This window comes from Pongo abelii, chromosome 6, assembly GCF_028885655.2.
Source record: "Pongo abelii isolate AG06213 chromosome 6, NHGRI_mPonAbe1-v2.0_pri, whole genome shotgun sequence".
Classification (NCBI taxonomy): domain Eukaryota; kingdom Metazoa; phylum Chordata; class Mammalia; order Primates; family Hominidae; genus Pongo; species Pongo abelii.
Window position 1 is genome coordinate 113982428 of NC_071991.2, and position 21630 is coordinate 114004057.

At 40.9% G+C, this 21630-nt stretch overlaps 1 protein-coding gene across 1 annotated transcript in view; it reads left to right on the forward strand.

The window, feature by feature from the left end:
- The first annotated feature begins 229 nt into the window (after positions 1–229).
- CAPZA2 (capping actin protein of muscle Z-line subunit alpha 2) overlaps positions 230–21630 on the forward strand; it is a 56373-nt gene continuing 34972 nt past the window's right edge. Inside the window, 1 exon segment of the mRNA NM_001133451.1 lies at positions 230–277. Coding sequence (NP_001126923.1) covers positions 239–277 — 39 coding nt within the window. The 5' untranslated portion in view covers positions 230–238.

Genomic DNA, 21630 nt, shown 5'->3' on the forward strand with positions numbered 1-21630 from the left:
GGCGGCCCGGCGAGTCACCGTCCCCCGCCCGGCCACCAGGCGCCCGCGCACGCGCACAGCCGCGCTCAGTCCGCGAGTGCCGGGTCGAGGGAGGCGGGGCTCCCGGGGCGCGTGCGCGGCGGCCTGAGCAGCGGGCCCCTCCCTTAGCGGGGGTGCGCGGCGCTGAGGACCGCACGGAAACGGGGAAGTCAGGTGGCCGCTGTTGCCGCCGCCGCCGCGGTTTGTCGCCAGAAGGAAGATGGCGGATCTGGAGGAGCAGTTGTCTGATGAAGAGAAGGTAAGAGTCGCGGGGGCGACGGCGCGGGCTGTCAGGAGCCGGCACAGCCCGGGCGGGTGGGCCCGGAGTCTGGTCGCGGGGGAAGGGCATTGGCCCGCAGCTGGCCTTGCCCTCGGCTGCCCTTCCTCCCCCATCCTTGCTGCGCCCAGTGCCTGCCCCTGTCCGTCACCCGAGGCCCCGCGCGGGGGCAGGTCTCTGCCAGGCCTGCTCGCTCCGCTCCTTGTAGGGTGTGTACTCCGAAAATAGGAAGCGGGAGCCGGGCGACGGCGGGCGGGGGCGCGGGCGCGGGGGAGGGCGGCGGCTGCCCAGGACCCTCTCCTGCTGTCGGGCCGCGGGGCCTCCTCCGGAGGCCGGGGACCGGGGGACCAGGGACGCAAAGGGGTCTGCGTCCGTGCCTGGGAGCGGCCCAAGGGCAGTGCCCAGCGCGGCGGCCTGGCCTGTGAGTTTAGCGGCGGGTGAGGGGAAGGGAAAAATCGCTTAGGAAGCAGACCTTCACTTCTCCCTTCTACTTCCCCCTTCTCAAAGCAAAATGCTTCCTTTTCTGATTCTCTATGGTTTTTCCTTTTTTTTTCCTTTCCCCATGGAGGCCTGTCTCCCTCCTTCTCTGTTTCCTTTCGTGGCTCTAGCAGTAAGCTTTGCAGCTCCCATGTTCCCCAGGAGGCAGCGGAGTTGCTCACAAAAAGACGACCCCCTCCCCATAGTTGTTTTCTGCCCACGTTGGCAGCAGCCCCCCCAGGGGTCGATTTGGTGGCACCTCACCTTCCTGCTAGGACTTTTTCCGAAGAGGGGAAAATGTGCAACTCCTTTTACTGTATATTAGATGCTGTGACAGCAATGGTACCAGATGAACGACTTAAGTTCTCAGATATTTAAAACGAGAAATGGAATAATTCATTGAACTGCTGCTCTCTTAATTCGCCCCTTTCGTTTGGCTTTTGGGAACGTCCCATTCCCGAGGGTGATGGGATAGGGGAGAACCCTGCTAATTTTGACTATTTCTCGGAAAGGACCCTTAGAAGTAACTGACAGAACATAGGAATGAGTTAGTTGCAGGGTTGGAAATGTCCACTCTTCGTTAAAGAGTGCTTCATTTTTAAATTTCAAAGCAGTACAGCCAATGCAGGAAAATACAGGTACATTTAGCTATGTTGTGGTGTTTAAGAAATCTTCATGTAAGTCTGAGGATATTTTCATTTAGGACCCTCTGCTCTAGATGTTTTTATATGCTGTGTTCTTGCACCGAAATAGAAGGTTCTGTCCCATTCCCAATGTGAATGGTCAGAAGTTAGCCTCATCTTTATTTTCGGAAATCTTTTTTTCTCTTGTGTTCTTCGGTGAAAGTGATAATACAATAACAAAATGGGGGCGAGCAACGTCTCCATAGCCCGCAGACCCAGTAGGCAGATCCCTGTATCCACAAAAGTTGCTGTACAGTATTCAATGTATAATCTTGGTAAATAACCCTATGTAGGTGACTGAAAGTGTACGGGAGTGCACAAACACATATTTAAAATTGAGTCGTGCTAAAAAGCTTAAAAAGAGATTGTCGTGTTTTTATTCTACCATTCTTAAGTGATTATTAGTAGCTCAAGTGGCTAGAAATCTAGCTGGAGAGAGACTATTCGGTGTGGGAGTTAATATAGACCTGCCATGTGTTGTAAAGGCCTAAAATAAAAAAGTTTTTTAAAAATGAGATAACAGGATGCCTTATTATCTGGCACTCTCAGGGCACTAAGCTTCATAAAGAGGAATGAGGAGGTTGTGTGTCGTAAAGCCTGCGCCGCCTAGTAGCAAAATGTTTTATGGTTAAATGAATGAAAATTCTAATTTGATTTTTGGTGTTTTGTAAGAATATTATGTAGATATTTTACATATAAATTTCATCACTATATTTACTAATTTAAAAACTGACAAAACTTTTAGGTTAAATTCAAGTAACCAGTAAAGTGAAATTTTAACGTTCTTGTCACTTGAGATATCTAAAGGTTATTTTCATTTTGGGGGAGGAGGATGTGTCCAGTATGGGATCAGAAAACAGAGAGGACTTAAAAGTGATATTTTAATATTACGCGTTCTACTGCCTTATTGGTAGTTTTCAAAAATAAGCTCTCAAGCTGGGCACGGTGGTTTGCACCTGTAATGCCAGCTACTCTGGATGCCAAGGTGTGGAGGATCGCTTGAGCCCAGGAGTTGTAGACCAGCCTGGTAACATAGCGAGACCTCATCTCTAAAAAAAAATATTAAGTTTTGAATACTTTTAAGTTTTTGAAATTTCCATTCTAGATTGCAAATTTAAGGAAGAGAAGCTGTTAAGATGTGTCTAGTACCATACTTTATATATGCTTGGCTCAGTTAGATACATTCATTACTTAATTTGTTGTTGTAAGAGGTAGTTCTATTACCATTTCACAGATGAGTAGAGTGAGGTTCAAAAGCTTTAAGTAGTTCACCCAAGGACAGTCAAGATGAAGGTAGTATTTAAAGTTTGTCTTAGTCCAAGGTTGATGTTCTTGTGACATTATGCTCTCTTCTTTTTTTTTTTTTTTTTTTGAGACAGAGTCCCACTCTGTCGCCCAGGCTGGAGTGCAGTGGTGCAATCTAGGCTCACTGCAACTTCTGCCTCCCGGGCTCAAGCGATTCTCCTGCCTCAGCCTCCCGAGTAGCTGGGATAACAGGCACATGCCACCATGCCCAGCTAATTTTTGTATTTTTAGTAGAGACGGGGTTTCGCTATGTTGGCCAGGCTGGTCTTGAACTCCTGACCTCAGGTGATCCACCCCCCCCCTTAGCCTCCCAAAGTGCTGGGATTACAGGCGTGAGCCACCATGCCCAGCAGACATTATGCTTTCTTAAACAAAATTGGTAAGAACCTCTTCTGGTTTTGTCTCTTCATTTTTAATTTGTTGACAGCTTATTTTGAAAAAGGAGAAACATTGATTCTTCCTTAGACAGGGTCTCACTCTGTCACCCAGGCTGGAGTGCAGTGGTGATCATGGCTCACTGCAACCTCAACTTCCTGGGCTCAAGCAGTCCTCTCACCTCAGTCTCCCCAAGTAGCTGGGAGTACAGGCAGGCGTGACACGACACCCAGCAAATTTTAAAAAATTTTTTGTAGTGACAAGGTCTCACGATGTTGTCCAGGCTGGTCTCAAACTCCTGGCTCAAACGATCCTCCCACTTGGGCCTCCTAAAGTGCTGGGATTACAGGCATGAGCCATGATTCCTAGCCCTTTTTAAAAAAGTAATACCAAGCAAATAGTGTTAGGTTCTAAATTTTTGTCTTGATCATTTTAGAATAAAGCTTCTTATTAACACATTTAAATGTGTTATGTTACTGGTAGGAAGCATTTTAGAAATCAATCTAGAATAATAGTTTTGTTTTTTAAAATCATACACAATTGCTTTTTGAGGATACCACTATGAAGTTTAATAACCTTTTCTCCTTTGGCCACTGGGTGAATAGGAAATAAATTTAGCTGAAGAACACAAAGAAGTTCTTTAAAGCTCTTAGCTTGCTATAGTGTGTCCCGTAGACTTTTTTTTTTTTTTTTTTTGAGACGGCGTCTCGCTCTTTCATCCAGGCTGGAGTGCAGTGGCGCTATCTTGGCTCACTGCAAGCTCTGCCTCCTGGGTTCACGCCATTCTCCTTCCTCAGCCTCCCGAGTAGCTGTGACTACAGGTGCCCGCCACTGCGCCTGGCTGATTTTTTGTATTTTTAGTAGAGACAGGGTTTCACCGTGTTAGCCAGGATGGTCTCGATCTCCTGACCTCGTGATCCGCCCACCTCAGCCTCCCAAAGTGCTGGGATTACAGGCATGAGCCACCAAGCCCGGCCTCCCATAGACTTTTTTACATAGTTACAGAAACCCTAGGCAAAAAAACAGTTCATTTTCATTCCTGGGTCAGCTGTATTGTACAGTAAAGCATTTTTGTGAATTTGAAATTATATGAAATTATGGTGTAAGGCTCAATTGAAAAGACCCGTTCCGAAACCTCTCTCTGGATGAGAGATTCAGGTTCCAGAAGGAATACACTTAGTTACTGATGGGAAAGTTCTTTTTTCTTCCTGTAACTCTTTACCTCAGTGATTACAATAATCTATCCCATAGCTTCAACTTTTAGGTCTTTGCAGTTGTCTCCCAGGTACACAGCTGTAGCACTAACTTCTTTCCTGATTACTGGTCAGATTTTTATCTGCTAGTCATGTTCACTGGAGATGGTTAATTAGGTATGTTCAAATGGAGCTTGCCTAGAAGTAAATTTATAAACGCCCATCTTCTTTCCTCTCACACAAAGGGGGGTATAATCTATCTTCTCTTGATAATTTTTCTCATTATATCTTTATTCCCATTATTCCAGTCATCCTGGTTTTTAATTTCAGATTTATTCTAACTTTTTTTGGCCCTGTACCTTACAGTCAACTGGTAAAAGTTGTCACTTCCATTGTCAAATTATGTATTATACAAATAATGTATTTCTTGCTTGAAAAGTTAATTCATTTATATTAATACTTGGTTTATTATCTCTGCATTGACCTGATTATTAAATAATGTTTGGTAACAAAATTTCACTGTACAAACAGAATGCAACTTGATTATACTTGTTTTGTGCCAACAGTTAAGAAGTAAAGTCAAGAAAAATGTCTCATATCTGTTCCTTCCCTTCTGTTATATTTGCCACTGTTAGGCTTTTACTAGAAAGTTTCTAGACTAATCCCTCCTGTTTCCTGTATCTAAGCCATGCTTTATTATGTCATTTCTCTACTCTCAAAATTTTAGTGCCTGGATCCTCCGTTGCCTTTACAAGGAAGCCAGGCTCTTAAAATGGTATTCATGGCCTTGTATTCCATTTTAACCTAAATAGTTCTGACATTTTCAATATATATTGTTACTTAATCGTGCTGTGAATTTAGAGAGACTACAGAGAGCTGCATACTAGTCCATTTCTCTCTGTCTTTTTTTTTTTTTTTTTTTTTGCAACAGATTCTCACTCTGTCACCCAGGCTGGAGTGCAGTGGCACGATCTTGGCTCACTGCAGCCTCCGTCTCCCAGGCCCAAGCAAGTCTCCTGTCTTAGCCTCCTGAGTAGCTGAGACTACAGGCACACACCTGCGTGCCTAGCTAATTTTTGTGTTTTTAGTGGAGACGGGGTTTCGACATGTTGCCCAGGCTGGTCTGGAACTCCTGAGCTCAGGTGATCTGCCAGCTTTGGCCACCTAAAGTGCTGGGATTACAGGCGTGAGCGACCACGCCCAGCCACTGGTCCATTTCTAGCACCTCAGATAAATTATTTAATCTCTCAGCCTCAGTTTGCTCTGAAATGTTAGAATGTGGTAGTAAGTACCTTCTTCATTAAGTTGTTATAAGTCTAAATGGGCTTGGCATGTAGTAAGCACACAATAAATGGTAGTTATTTTTCTCTGCTCATGACTTTTCATCTACTTTGAGTGTTGGCCCTGCTCCCAGGTCTGTCCCCTTTTTTGAAACGTGAAAATCTCAGTCATCTCTCAAGATTTAGCTTATATTACACAGCTAGTTTAGCCTCTCATCTGAACTCTACAATAGAGATCGTTAGTATTAAATACAATTTTGCATAATAGTTATTTGCTTACCGTTTTTTTCCCTTTTCCATTGGAATTCCTAAGTGCAGACATAATGTCGTCTTTAGCATCTATTGTTACTCTACCATGTGATGAATAGGATGGCTGTACTTGCAGTTTATATACTTCTCCCTCAGTGACTGGCTTCAGAAATTTTGTGTATGTAAAAACAATATAAGCCGCCATTGTATTTCATAATACTAATGTAAAATTAGAAATGTTCTTATTGGCTGGGCGCGGTGGTTCACAGCTGTAACCCCAGCACTTTGGGAGGCTGAGGCAGGTGGATCACCTGAGGTAGGGAGTTCGAGACCAGCCTAGCCAACATGGTGTAACCCTGTCTGTACTAAAAATACAAAAAATTAGCTGGGCGTGGTGTTGTGCACCTGTAGTCCCAGCTACTCGGGAGGCTGAGGCAGGAGAATCGCTTGGACCTGGGAGGTGGATGTTGCAGTAAGCAGTGATCGCACCACTGCATTCCAGCCTGGGCGATAGAGCAAGACTCCATCTCAAAAAGTTTAAAAAAAAAATTCTTATTATTGAGAAGGTAAACTCAAGAAGAAAGCTATTAATGTGGACAATATTCATTCCTAATTCTACTCTATAGATAAATTGTTATTTCACCAATAAAATGTAAAAATTTCTGTTGCAGACAGGAACTTGATAGCAGCTATAACATTAGTGGAGTTTTTCAGACTTTGCACATTAAAGTAAATTTGTAGTAAATTTTCAGTGCATTTGGGAGCCATTTTTGCATGAGTAGTTGAATAGATAGAATAATTGCATGTTAGTGTGAGAATACAGATATGAAAACAGTTAGAGCAGAGAATCTAAAATAATTTTTAAGGTTTAAAAGCAGGATGCCAAAACTTGATCTGTGGTTCCAAGCTATGACCTAAAAGCCTAATCAGTCACCTGAAGCAAAAATTTGTTAAAGTTATTATAGCAATAATTTGTTAAATAAGAGATTCATGCATATCAAAGAAAATGGGGTCTTTGTCTTCTGAAAACCACTCTCTTGACAGGTTCCATAAAAATACCCATGGCTGTTTCAAAAAAGGAGTATTTCATAAATTTTATTTTGAGGATTAAGTATAGTTTTTACATTCTTGCTCTTATGACATATTTACATGTTTCACTATGCATCTAATGGCTGAGAACTTTTCTTATACATTCTAATTCAGTGTTTCTACTGGAAATGACTTTTGAAATCCATTTACCTCCATCTTCATTCATTTACCAAATATACCATATTTCACTGATTTCAGTACTGATACTTTTTTATATTTTAAGATCTCTGAAATCAGGCTGCATTGTACAATCAATGGCTTGTAATATTTCATTGGTAGCGTTTTTCCTTTTTTAGTGGTACATAAAGTTATGCATCTTATGTTGATTGTGAATCAGGATAGGCAAGGATATAGTTCAGTAACAAAACTCCTAAAATCTCAGCACAAGGGTGTTGAATGTGGAGGCTTTGTACTGCATCTCATTCATTCCATGTATGTCTAGCGTGGGTCAGCAGAGAGCCCTGCTCAGGGAAGTAATTTAGCGTTCCAGTTGGTTAGAGAGCTTCCATCTAAACTTTTTTCTCAGTCACTGCAGTGGTGGGAAGGAAATGGAATGAATTGCACACTTGTTTTTTTTGTTTTGTTTTGTTTTTTTGAGACAGAGTCTTACTCTGTCACCTAGGCTTGAGTGCAGTGGCACAATCTCGGCTCACTGCAACCTCCGCCTCCCGGGTTCAAGCAATTCTCCTGCCTCAGCCTTCTGAGTAGCTGGAAGGAGCTCACGTCACTTCTGCTCAGATTTCAGTTAGCTAAAACAAGTTACATGTATAAACCTAATTTCAGAAAGGTCAGGGCAGAAGAGGAGAATTGGAATATTTGTGAATAGCGGTAATGACAGCATAGATTAAGTTTTAAATTCACTAAAGTGTAGTGATCACCTGGAAGGTAGATACAATGAAAAACTAGGTTCGAAGAGGAATTGGACATATGTAATATACATACTAAATTGGGTCTAAAAATTTAGAAGATAGAAAAGCTACTTCTGCCTAGGGGCATGGTAAACATCAGTTGGGGTCAAGCTCATACCAGAGAGCACAACATAGGGAAAAATAACAGGAAAGTGGGAACAAGCAGGCAGCGAGTTTTGTGTAAAAAGAATTCAGTTAAATAGTTGAGTGTCTACTCTATCTTTGGTACTTTTAAAATAAGAGATGCAAAGGTGAATTGTGCTGTTTAACAGCTCACTGTCAGGGTTTTTCTACCTCAGCACTGTTGACAGTTTGAGCCAGATATTGTTGGGCGGGTGGACATCCTGTGCGTTGTAGGGTGTTTAGCAACATCCTTGGCCCACATGATATGCCACTACCATAACCCAGGCTTACCAATCCAGAATGTCTCCTGGTGGACAGATTCACCCCTTGTTGAGACCCATGGGTCTAGATAGATTAGAGCTAGTAAGAACAGTTGAGAACTTGGCTTAAGTGGACTTTAGGACCTGGTTTAAGTTCGTCCCACAAGAAATGGAGGAAAAAAGATCGCCAATAGATTTTAGAGTTGGAATCAAGAAGACTTGATAAGTGAATATAGGGGAAAGGCGTGAGTCAGAGAAAACTGTGAACATTAAAGTCTGGATGACTGGGAATTGGTATCACTAGTAACAACTGGAGAACACAGGAAAGAGGAAACACAGCTGGGAGGAATAATGGTGAATTTAGTTTTGGTTGTACTGAGTTTGAGATGCTAGTCATTGTCTATGTGAAAATGCCTAGCAGATACGGAGATAGAGAAACAGCATGGAAAAGAGGTCAGCTCCAGAGATTATATAGAGATTTGAGAATCCTCTTTTTGTGGGTTAAAGCGAGATGGGATAAGCCCTTTAGGACAAAAAGCTTAGACATGGGAAAGAGGAGAGGGCAGGAAGCGTATACTTTATACTTTGATTTGAGGAATAAGAAGTGGAGAGAGACCTAAAGGTGAGGAGAAACCCTTGAAGTCGAAGTGTTACCTATTGATAGCTAGCACAGAGTAGGTGCTCAGGTCACAGAATGTGACGAGAATTTCAAGAAGGAGTAGTGCTCAGTGTTGCAGAGATTAAGGAGTATGAGATTGAAAAAAGCCTTTGGATTTAAGAGAAAGGAATGAGAAACAAATTATACCTACTCTATGCCAGGCACTTTAACATGTATTCTCTCTATTAATTGTCAGAATAACCTTGTTATTATCTTCATTGTACAGACAGGAAACTGGTGCAGTTAAGGCTATTTAAGTGGTGGACTAGGGATTAGTGGCCTTCAAGAGAATAATTTTACTAGTGTTTGGAGCAAGGAGTGGAGAGACATAAGCCAGATAACCGGAGTCTATAATAAAAAGTATGTATGTATTTTCCCTTTTCCAGAAACGGCCTTTCAGTCTTGTTTGCATTGTAAACTACTCATCTTTGGATAACCAGACTCAAGGACTTTCTTCTCTTCTTTTGTATCCTGACATATCTCTGCTCCCTAAGCAATTTGTACTTATCTTTGTTATAACATTTACCAATTTTAATAAATTTACCTGTTGTCCTTATTTCCTGTGTTCTTCAGGGCCAGGCCTTATGTCTTCATCATCTTTGTAATTCCAGTAGAGTGCCTAGCCTGTATTAAATCAGTGATTTTCAACTCTGGCTGCACATTAGAATCAACCGGAGAGTTTATAAACAAAATGAACACACAGGCTCCTCTTGTGGGTGAGGCCTGGAGTATCTGTAATTCCCTTTTTGTTGTTGTTGTTGGTGTTGTTGTTTTAAAGCTTCCCAGGTGATCTGAATGTGCAACTAGGATTGAGTCTCACTGTATCACTGTATTAGGGGCTCAATAAATGTTGACTAAAGGATGAGGAGTGGAGACAGTAAGTACAAATTATTCTTGAAAAAAAATTGGTAGTGAAACAAAAGAGAAAAGTATGTATTACTACTTTGTTTTTTCCTGCTATTTCATTTTAAGAATACTTTTTTTTTTGTAAGAGGACATTCTAGGGTGTATAAGGGGAATGATTCAGAAGGGAAAAGGAAATTGAAAATGTAAGATAAAGAATAGTTTACATAACTTAATTCCTTTTAGTTGATGATAATGCCTACTTTGGATTCATGGGTTTCTTCATATTTTAAATAAATGGTAAAAACATATTTAAAGAAGAATCAATGTTGAGTTCTTTAGATGACCCAGTTTTAGGTTAAGTGCTGTGGGCCCTGTTTTTAATTACCAATCAAAATGATAATTATAAAGGAAAAAAATTTAGAGGAAAACTTATTAAAACAAATTACCACTCTTGCGTTTACCCATATTAAGATAAATTCACCTGACGCACAGACATGTGATAGTGATCACTTGGTCATAAACTATTTAAATGTCATAAAGTTCAAAAAAGTGTTTTTTTCCTCTGGTTTTACCTCTAGTTCTCAAAAGACATAGCCATTTTTTAGAGAGCTGTGGAAAACAACTTCAAATAATTCTTTTAGTTGAAGTGGAAAAGTGCATAGTGGCTCCTTTAATTTTACTACCAGTGTCTAAAGCAGTGACCCTTTTTGGTGTTACATTTTCTTGAGAATCAAGTAAAACCTATAAGTCATTTCTCAAGAAGACTAGACACTTCAAATTTTACACCTAAAGTCGCTTATAGGGCATGGGTGCAGTATCTGGTCACGCTTCAGAATCACCTGGAGAGATTTTCTAAAACATAGATTTCTAGGTCCCCATTCTCTGGAGATAGAATCACTGGGTCTGGAATAGAGGGTGGGAATCTGTATTTTTTCCAAGCTTTCCAGGTGAGTCTGACCGCCGTTCATATCTGAAAAATTCCTACCCTAATATCTGCTTCCTTGATCATGGCGGCCCATACCATGTGGAAATTATAGGGGCTGTAGGTAGGATTCTCAGATAAAATACTGATGCCTCAGTAAATTTGAATTTAAGCTAAATGGTGAGTCATTTTTAGTATAGCTATTTCCCATAGTAGTGTACCTTTGGACTGCTGGAGAGTGCAGGGTCCTTTGCCTCTAAAGTTAATGGCTCTAGATGGCTGTTTGGGGGTTTTGTTTTTTGTTGTTGTTGTTGTTGTTTTTGGTGGTGTGTATGTGTGTACATGTATGTGTGCTCCCATGCACAGACGTTGTCTGCTTTTTCTAGTTTCATCTCCTTTAAACCTTGCTTAAGGTTTAAAAAAAAATTTTTTAATTTTTGTTAGTTTACCATTTTTATAGCTGCTTTGGTGAGAACTCTATTTCCTGTTAAGGAATTGTTTCCTTCAGACAGTTTTAAAATCTCCTGGAACTCAAGTTTTACCTTAGTGTTTGAAAACATGTTGCCAAATGTTCAGCAAAGGCACTAGAACAATCTGGAGAATTCACGGACATAGGCAGGTGAAGTAACATTAATTTTGCCATCTATTTCTGTAAATTGTGGTAATGATTGACAACCCACAGTAAACTCTCAGGTTGTACCCTCATGTTCTAGATGGTAATTATAAAACTGAAGTAGCACTACCAATTGCTTCTGACTTCCCGTAATAAACACATCTTGAAGAGGTGACATAGGCTGAGGGAACCCAGTCACTTCCACCTGTGGTACTTCACCATGGAGCGTGTCTTTGCTTGAGAAACGTACATTCTGTACCATTAATGCAAAGAGTGACACAGTCAAGGATTGCAAGGCAGAAAGATACATGTGAAGCTTATGTTCATCCAGCCCTCCTTCCCTTTGTTCTCTTTCCCTGATAAGTTTTTCAGTCTTATTCAGCAATGTAGGTGTAAGATTGTACATTTCCAAATTCTATATTCCAAGTATCATAGGCCATTAAAAGTACTAGATGTTTTGCACTCACTGCTTTTTCTGAGATATCACTCAAGGCCAAAGGCAACAATTCAAAAACCTGCTGATACTTCCCTGGTTCATCAGGGTATCCCATAATGATACCAAGGCTTTTGATCACAGCTTCTCATATCAAATATGCCTTACCTTCCATTTATGGAGGACCAGGGCATTAGGAACTTCTTGAGGAAAGTAAGGCACCACTACTCCACAGGATTTAGCTACAAGTAGTGTCCTTTCTGGGTCTTTGTGACTCACCTCTTCCTATCACTGTGGTAAATGTTCAGCTTCTGCATGTGTTGGTCCGACATGATGTGTGAATGCCGTAACACCAGTTAGTATCACTTGCCTTGGCTCTTTATCTGGCCTCTTGATCGTATTAGAAAGAATGTGGAGAAGCTGATTTTTCTTTTTAGATTCAAGATGTAGGCAGTTGTATACAATCTGAGGGCGTCAGTGTCTCTGTCTTTGCCAGCAGCATGTCAAGTACAATGTATAGCAAGCAATATCCAAGCATCAGCAGAAGGTGTTTTTCACTGCAGTCAGAGACACTTCTGATCCTAAGCGACATCTCCTGACACTTGACAAAAAGAAGGTAGTGCATAGTGGAAAGCAGAAGACAGTTTCTGTGGGGTTTATCAAAGTGAACTGTGCTTTTACTTGATGGAAAAAATAGCATTCTTTCCTTTCTCTCCTAAGAGAAGGGACTGGGGAATTCTCTCTAAGAATAATGGAATTAGGCTGGGCACGGTGGCTCATGCCTGTAATCCCAGCAGTTTGGGAGGCCAAGGTGGGTGGATCACTTGAGGTCAGCAGTTCGAGATCATCCTGGCCAACATGGAGAAACCCCGTCTCTACTAAAAATACAAAAATTAGCCAGGTATGGCGGTGCTCACCTGTAATCCCAGCTACTTGGGAGGCTGAGGTGGGAGAATCACTGGAGCCCAGGAGGTGGAGGTTGCAGTGAGTGGGGATGATGCCAGTATACTCCAAGTCTGGGCAACAGAGGGAGATCCCATCCCTTCCCCGACAAAAAAAGTGGAATCAACATTATCTGGTTTTGAAAGATGAATATCCTTTTTTTTTTTTTCTTTCCTTGCCTGAACTGTTTATGACTGAATTCTGTTCACTTTCTTCAGATTCTTGTAGGGATTCCAAAGAAGGTTGAATGGAATCACAAACTACCAAATGGCAAAGTGTTCATTTTTGAGGATGGCCATTTTAGGTCTTCTAATTTGCTCCATCAAAGACCATTTCTCACTATTTAATAAATTAATTTTATCTTCCCAATTTGTGTACTAACAAGGAGTTCTCTACAGGTCGAGGAGTAGAAACGAGTGAAAGAAGATTGCCTAAAATTGATATAAGAGCTTCTAATTCATTTTCTTTCACTCCACTAGCAATATCCATAAAATCTTTCCCAGTTACTTGATCACTTCCAAAGTCTCAGTAGATTTGCAATAAATTGGAGGGATTTTTTTTTAATTTTTTGTTTTTGAGACAAGGTCTTGCTCTGTCAGCGAGGCTGGAGTGTAGTGGCACAGTCACGGCTCACTATGTCCTTGACCTCCCAGGTTCAAGTGATCCTCCCATCTCAGCCTCCCAAGTTGCTGGGACCACAGGTGCTCACCATCATGCCTGGCTAATTTTTTTTTTTTTTTTTTTTTTTTTTTGTAGGTACAGGATCTCACCATGTTGACCAGGCTGGCCTCAAGTGATCCTCCCATCCCAGCCTCCCAAAGTGTTGGGATTTTACAGGTGTAAGCCATGGCACCTGGCCAAATTGGACGTTTTAAAATGTTTATGTTATCCCATAACTCAAAGTTCTGATCATTATTTTCATCTGAGGTGTTTATTGATGTAAACTTGCATTCTTCAATAAAAATTCAGTTACATAGAAGTTTAGAGGCCGGGCGCGGTGGCTGATGCCTGTAATCCCAGCACTTTGGGAGGCCGAGGCGGGCGGATCACGAGATCAGGAGATCGAGACCATCCTGGCTAACACAGTGAAACCCTGTCTCTACTAAAAATACAAAAATTAGCCAGGCGTGGTGGCGGGCACCTGTAATCCCAGCTACTCAGGAGGCTGAGACAGGAGAATGGCATGAACCCAGGAGGCGGAGCTTGCAGTGAGCAGAGTTCGCGCCACTGCACTCCAGCCTGGGTGACAGAGAGAGACTCCGTCTCAAAAAAAAAAAAAAAATGTTTAGAGCACTCAAGAGGTTTGACTGGCTCCTGAATTTCAGGGCTCAGTTTGTAATGTTTTCGTTCCTATGAAGAAACTTCATTTTCTGCAGCCTTTGTCAGGTTGGCTCAGATCTTCCTTTGATAAAATGTTGTATGTCAACCACTTCTCTCCTCCCTTCACATCCGTTGGCTGATAGGAAACTAGATAACCACACTTGTAAATTTATGTCTGAGATAAAAATAATATGATCTGTGGAGAATCGCATGTTCTCTTCTAATGTTTAGAGTATATGTCACCTTATTTGCTTTCTTAAAACATATTTTTAAGTATCTGAGTTCCTTGCTTCCTGTGTGCCTTGATATGTCCCCAGTTACGTATCTTAAATTCAGGCTTCACCAGTAGGGTAAGTGAGATCTTGTTTTAATTGCCTCCTCTTCATTCCATTGGTGAGGGAGGGGTTGGTTCTTGCCCTGGAATTGGGGGGTTGACAAAACATACAAAACCTGACACTGGACAGATGAGATTGACAGCAGTTTATTAATCGCAAATACTCAGCAGCCCAGGAGAGAGGAGACAGCACACCACGCAGGCCCACATGGGAGTTGTGCTTGGGAACGGAGTGAACAGTCAGGGACTGTAGGAGGCACACTTTAGTATCAAGAGGGTGGAGTGATCCCTGGTTCTCAGGACTTGATCCATTCATTGTTTGATAATTCCAAGGGCTGGCAGGGACCCAAAGCTTGCTACTCAGGGATAAGAAGGAACTGTGTCTGTTCCCTGTGATAAAAGATCGTTTGGCTAGGGGACCTTATCTGTGGGAGCAGAGTGAGGAGAACTTGCAGTTAGGCCATTCAGGGCTCTCCCTGTTTTCCCTAAGTGTCAAGGCACACGTAATATTGAGCCTTAATTTTAGGCTTTAAACCACAAGTCTCAATAGTGCTAGCCAGTTATCAAAGGTATTTGCTAATGATTGCTGTACTAAATAATATATCAAGAAGTTTTTAATAGTATAATTTGATCTTAGAGTTTTCCTTTCTGTATGACCTTTTCTTCTGATACTTTGCAAAGTTTAAGATATTCTGCTGCTGTGTGCAGTTTCGCCACAGTAGATAAAAGATGGCCAAATCATGTATATGAAGTGATATGGCAAGAGGAAAGACGAGTTCTTGTTTGAGAGACCTAATGGAGTGATAAGGCTCCAGTTCTGTGTATATGTGGGATGAGAAACAATGGATGGGTTGTAGGAGCTAGAAAGTGGCAGAAAGATTGCAAAGGTAGTAATAGCTATTATTTGAGTGCTTACTCTGTGCCAAGCACTTTTCTAAGTGTATTATCTCACTTACTGCTAGTTAGGAAACTGAATTTAGTTTGCTTAAGGTCATGCAGGTAGTAAGCAGTGGAGCTGTAGTCTGAATCCCTGCTTAATGTTATTTAAGAGCTTTTGCTGTTAACAGTTAATATTTTACAGCCTTAGAAGAGCCTTATATATCATGCTAAAGACTTTGAACTTAATCTCGTTGGCATTGGGGAACCATCGAGTGATCTTGACAGGGAAGAAAAATCAGAATTTGCATTGAAAAATACCAGGCTGGTGGCAAGGTAGAAAATGAATTTTGGAGAAAGATGAGGCCAGAGGCAGGACAGCTTTATAACAATCCAGGAACAAAGTGCCTGGGTCCGAATAAAATGGAATGGAATCAAATAAAAGGGGAATGGACTTGAGCAAGAGACACTCACTGATCATGTGACTGACTGTAGGAGAGAAGTGCGGAATGATTTCTATGTAGTGGCAATAATTTTATCAGAACAGAAGGCAATACATTTGAATGAGAAGTTCAAGGTATCTTTGAGGCATTTTGATGGAGATCTCTAACAGATAAATTATAGTTAGAAAAAGGATAGGATCTTTATCTTGAATGAGGTTATGATAGGTGTGTACATTTCAGAGTTACTGTGTGGTGATGATGGAAGCAATGGAAATGGATTACCTAGAGATTTATTTTGTTCCTCACGAAAGAATCATCATAGAAGACTTATGCTGTATTGGGAGGCAGCTATGTAAAAAGCCGAGGACTTCATCTAGAGACTTCGTTCAGATCTTAATTCTGGATCTCTGTTTTCTCTTTCATAAATTAAGGGTAATATCAGCTATATCAGAATAATCACAGATAATATTTTATTAGGGCCTGAGGTATAAGAGTTGAGAAATAATGATGCGTGTCATCTCCCTTAGTTTTTACCTTTGAAAACTGAGGTTTACAGAAGTTAAAATAAAAACAAAATCTTGGCTACAGATCATTTGCCTTTGCTTATGTAAAGCCCCACATCTTAACTGCACATTGCCACCATCTTTCTCTCCTGTGTTGCTATTACTGGTGTTTGAAGTGAGCAGGGTCAAGTGGAGGGAGAAGGGTGACATCCCAAGTAAGAAGAAAGGATGTTGATGTATGGGAAGTGAATGCACTGCAGACAACACAGTAATACATGGGCATAAGCCACTCTTGAACAGTGTAGGGCACAAATAAACTAACATATGATCACTTGAAAATGTCTGTATTCCAGGTCTATATTTAAGAATATTGGCCAGGCGCAGTGGCTCACACCTGTAATCCCAGCACTTTGGGAGGCCAAGGCTGGTGGATCACGAGGTCGGGAGTTTGAGACCAGCCTGACCAACATGGTGAAACCCCATCTCTGCTAAAAATACAAAAATTAGCCGGGCGTGGTGGCACGTGCCTGTAATCCTAGCTACTCAGGAGGCTGAGGCAGGAGAATCACTTGAACCCAGGAGGCAGAGGTTGCAGTGAGCGGAGATCGTGCCACTGCACTCCAGCCTGGCGACAGAGCGAGACTCTGTCTCAAAAAAAAAAAAAAGAAAGAAAAGAATACTGGGACTATGCTAATGCAGGCATACTTCTTATCTACTGCTATTGCTGCTAATAATAATAGCTAACATTATTTATTCACCCGAGGTCACATAGCTAATGACTAGTAGAGGTTAGAAATCCAGCCTGGGTCAGTCTGGCTCCAGAGATCATACTGTAAACCATTACACCAAACTGTTTCTTTTTATTAGGATAAGTTTTTGTGATTTTTGAATGTAAATTATTTGAAAACCATCTATCTACAGCAGCAGTTCCCAGCCTTTTTGGCACCAGCGACCCGTTTCATGGAAGACAATTTTTCCACAGGGGCTAGCGGGGTGGGGATGGATGGGGGAATGTTTCGGGATGAAACTTTTCCACCTCAGATCGTCAGGCATTAATTAGATTCTCATAAGGAGTGCACAAACTAGATCCCTCGCATACACAGTTCACAGTAGGGTGTGCATTCCTATGAGAATCTCATGCTGCTGCTGATCTGACAGGAGGCAGAGTGCAGGTGGTAATGCTTGCTTGCCCACTGCTCACCTCCTGCTGTGTGACCCGGTTCCTAACAGGCCCCAGACTGGTACCTGTCTGTGGCCTGGGGGTTGGGGACCCCTGATCTACAGAATTTCATTAGTGATAACTCTCAAAATGTTCATTTCATTGAAATACTACATTCCCTCACTATTTTGAATAAATAGGAATTTATTCGTGCTTATAGATTTATTCAACCTGTAATCAGTAGCTACTGAGTACAGAGTATGGGGCAGAGTAAACAGATTCTGCCTTGAAGGGAGATTAAATGTTTATTTATTCAGCTAATATTTGAGGGTCTGCTATTTGCCAGGCACCATTCTAAGCACTCAGATATGGGAGTATATAGGCAGTTTCTCCCGCCCTTATTTTTTTTTCTTCCCAGACTAAGTCAGTGCTACACTTTGAGGATTTTGAAAGCAGAGGGCCTGGAAAGTTGGCCAATTTTTTTTAAAGTAAATGAAGGTAAATATGTTTAACCATAGATGACATATCAAAAACGTACTCATTTGTCTTGCTTTATTATAAAGTCTAAACTAGAACAGTTTATTTTTGAGTTTCAAAAATCATGAGTTGGTTCAAATAATTGTAAACTTACATTTTAATTTATCAGATCTCAAGTAATTAGAATCCTCTATTTAATCCAGAATTATTTAACTTGATTTTTTTTTTTTTTTTTTTTGAGAGGGAGTCTCACTGTGTTGCCCAGGCTGGAGTGCAATAGCGTGCTCTCAGCTCACTGCAACTTCTGCCTCCCGGATTCAAGCAATTCTCCTTCCTCAGCCTCCCAAGTAGCTGGGATTACAAGCACCTGCCACCGTGCCCAGCTAATTTTTGTGTTTTAGTAGAGACGGGGTTTCACCGTGTTGGCCAGGCTGGTCTTGAACTGCTGACCTCAGGTGATCCACCCGCCTCAGCCTCCCAAAGTGCTGGGATTATAGGCGTGAGCCACTGTAACCTGCCCTTTTTTTTTTTTTTTTTCTTTTTGAGACAGTCTTGCTCTGTCGCCCAGGCTGGAGTGCAGTGGTGCAGTATCGGCTCACTGTATCCTCCCAGGTTCAAGCGATTCTCCTGCCTCAGCCTCCTGAGTAGCTGGGATTACAGGTGCCCAGTACCACACCTGGCTAAGTTTTGTATTTTTAGTAGAGACAGGGTTTCTCCCTATTGGACAGGCTGGTCTCCAACCCCGGAGTTCAGGCGAACTGCCCACCTTGGCCTCCCAAAGTGCTGGGATTACAGGCATGATCCACCACAGTGACCATGGAAAGTCTTTAAAGTCAGTTGGTGAGGAGGATTGGAATATTAATTTGCTTTCACATTACTTACATGGATATTTTTGTAGTGTTAACCAAAGCCTCTATTAAATTCTAGAATAACATCACTTCTTGCTGCCTGCTGATATTTTTGAATATTTAGGACTTCCTTGAGGAAGTCACATTCTTACAATTACTACTTGAATGATGACTGCTAACTTCTTTTTATCCATGTAACAGTATAATAAAAAAGAAATAGAGCCCTGTCACACATCAGACACAAAAATCAATCCTGGACAGATTGAAGAACTAAATACAAAGAGCAAAACTTTAAAGTTGGAAAAAATACAGGAGAAACCATGCAACCTCAGAGTAGAGAAGGAATTTTTTTCCCCAGTCTTTAAATACTTGACTGTATTCAGGGCATTCTTTTACAAAACTACAGTACAATTATCAGGCTGGGCATGGTGGCTCACACCTGTAATCCCAGCACTTTGGGAGGCCGAGATGGGCGGATCACGAGGTCAGGAGATCAAGACCATCCTGGCTAACACAGTGAAACCCCGTCTCTACTAAAAATACAAAAAATTAGCCGGGCATTGTGGTGGGTGCCTGTAGTCCCAGCTACTTGGGAGGCTGAGGCAGGAGAATGGCATGAACCCGGGAGGCAGAGCTTGCAGTGAGCCGAGATTGCACCACTACACTCCAGCCTGGGCAGCAGAGTGAGACTCTGTCTCAAAAAAACAAACAAACAAACAAATTACATCACTAATGCACCTTCCCCTCCACCCCCCTGGTCCAGGATCTAAACCAGAATCACATTGAATTTTGTTGTAATGTCTCTGGTCTTGCTTAATTTGGAACAGTTTCTCAGCATTGTTTAGTTTTCATGACCCTAACTCTTTTGAAGAGTACAGACTGATTATTTTATAGGCTGTCCCTCAAGTTTAGTTTGTTTCCTGATAATTAGATTCAGCCTATGAATTTTTGGCAGGAGTGTCACAGAAGTGATATGTTCTCAGTGTATACTCTCAGGGGGCACATGATGTCAGTTTTTCAGTTTTTCTTATTACTGTTGATAACTTTGATCATTTGGTAAAGGTGGTGTATGGCAAGTTTCCTCAATGTAAAATTACTATTCTTTAGTACTTAAGTGTCACCTGGAAAGATACTTACAAACCATGTAAATATCCTGTTGTTTTATTATTCTGCCCACCAGCTTTAGCCTCCCTTGATGATTTTTTGCTTGCAAGAATTACTGCGGTGGTCACCCAAGGTGGTTTTCTAATTCAGTCCCTCCTTTTACATTTATTAATTGGAATTCTATGATGAAGAGCTTTTCATTTTCCATTTGTTAGTTTATTTCTTTATGCCAGTATGGACTCATAGATTCTTGTTTTATTCTGTGGGTTACCATTCGTTACTACCATTATGTAATGGGTTGCTTGAATAATTATTATTATTATTTTTTTTTCCAAAAAAGTAAGCCCATAAGAAAAACAAGATACGAAAAAATAATGTTTGACAGTAATACTTTTGTATTGTCTCAGACAGTTGATGGGCAGAAATTATTTTTTTTCTCAGGGCTTACATGTATTTTGGATATTTTTTGAACACCCCAATTTTATCTTCTGTGTAGGTCGCTTTATAGTGACTAGTGATGTGTGCTTCTACAAGAAGCGCAATAGAATGGAGCATATTTTTTATGTTACATTTGTTACCTATGTGTATATTTTATACCACATAATATTTGGAATCAAGTGAAAAAATGTAATTTCAAGATTTAACTCAGGTTATACTTGAATCTCTATAGGTTAACTTTTCAAAACTACTCTATACTTCTTGATGTGATTGTTGTGAGGTATGCCTGTCAGCTGCCAGGGACTTTATCATGGAGGGATAGAGTTAATCTCCCACCTGTAGCCACTGGTCCCCAACAAAACCATGCTCCGAAAATCCAGAATTAGATTAGAAATAAAATAAAACTAACAACTCTTTTGTGATTTTGACTCCAGTTTGTCCAGAGTTGACTTTGAAGAATAACATGTGGAGGAAGATGGTGGATAAGGAAAAAAAAGATTTAGCAGTGGGCCTAGAAATGTATCTAATAATTCACTAGATTCTTTTAAAAAAGCTATAATTCCCAAGGGTAAATAGAATGTATTTACTTACCCTCCATGTTTGTTAGATAAACTTTAAGGAAATACATTTGTAATTATTTTCAGAAATTCTACTCTTGGGACCTACCTATTCTTGTTAACTGGTATTTTTTTTTTCTTTTTTGCATTTAGAAATGAGCTAGAATAAATAATTTTTTAAATTAAAGTCAGCGAGGAGGAATGTTGAGTCTGTAGCAGTGGATAAAAAATACCTGGATGGTTGAACAATGTCTTCTTAGGAAGACAAGTCAGACTTTTACTGTGAGAGACATCCTTTCTTTTGTCTAGGGCCTGAGAAATCCAAAGGTCAGATTCTTACCTTTTGAAATTCAGAAAGAACCAGATTAAAGTATTTCAGGCACGGCTAGTTTAATCCACATTGTGTTTGGGGTTCTCAGCCAGTCTGCTCCCTTGACCTCCCAACCCTTAGTGGTACTTTTGACCCACCATTCACTTTGGATGTTGTGGAAGTCCAGTAATACCTTTTGATTACTGTGTACATTTAGTGCAACAGCAATGGCAAATAAGTTCGTAGGATAAAAATGCAGTACAGATCATTTTTGCTTTCTTGGTGAAAACCCAGAATAGAGCTGACGAAAATTCTAAATGGTATATTGCCTTTTTTGGAAACAACTAAAATTTTTAAAGCTCAACTAGTTAAATGCATTACTAAATATGCTATATGTATACTGCTTGCTATCAGGAATTTAATTTAGCCAGTTTTATAGGTAGTGTTTGTATAAGTCATTAGGAGTATTAAAAATAATTACCTCAAAATTCTAAAAGTGTTATCACATTTTTAATTTTTGCCTGTGATAGTGATCAAGACTTCAGTTTAAATACTTCTGAACTCCTTCTCTCAATAGGAAGGGATGGGGCAGAAAGGGGATAAGGAAATG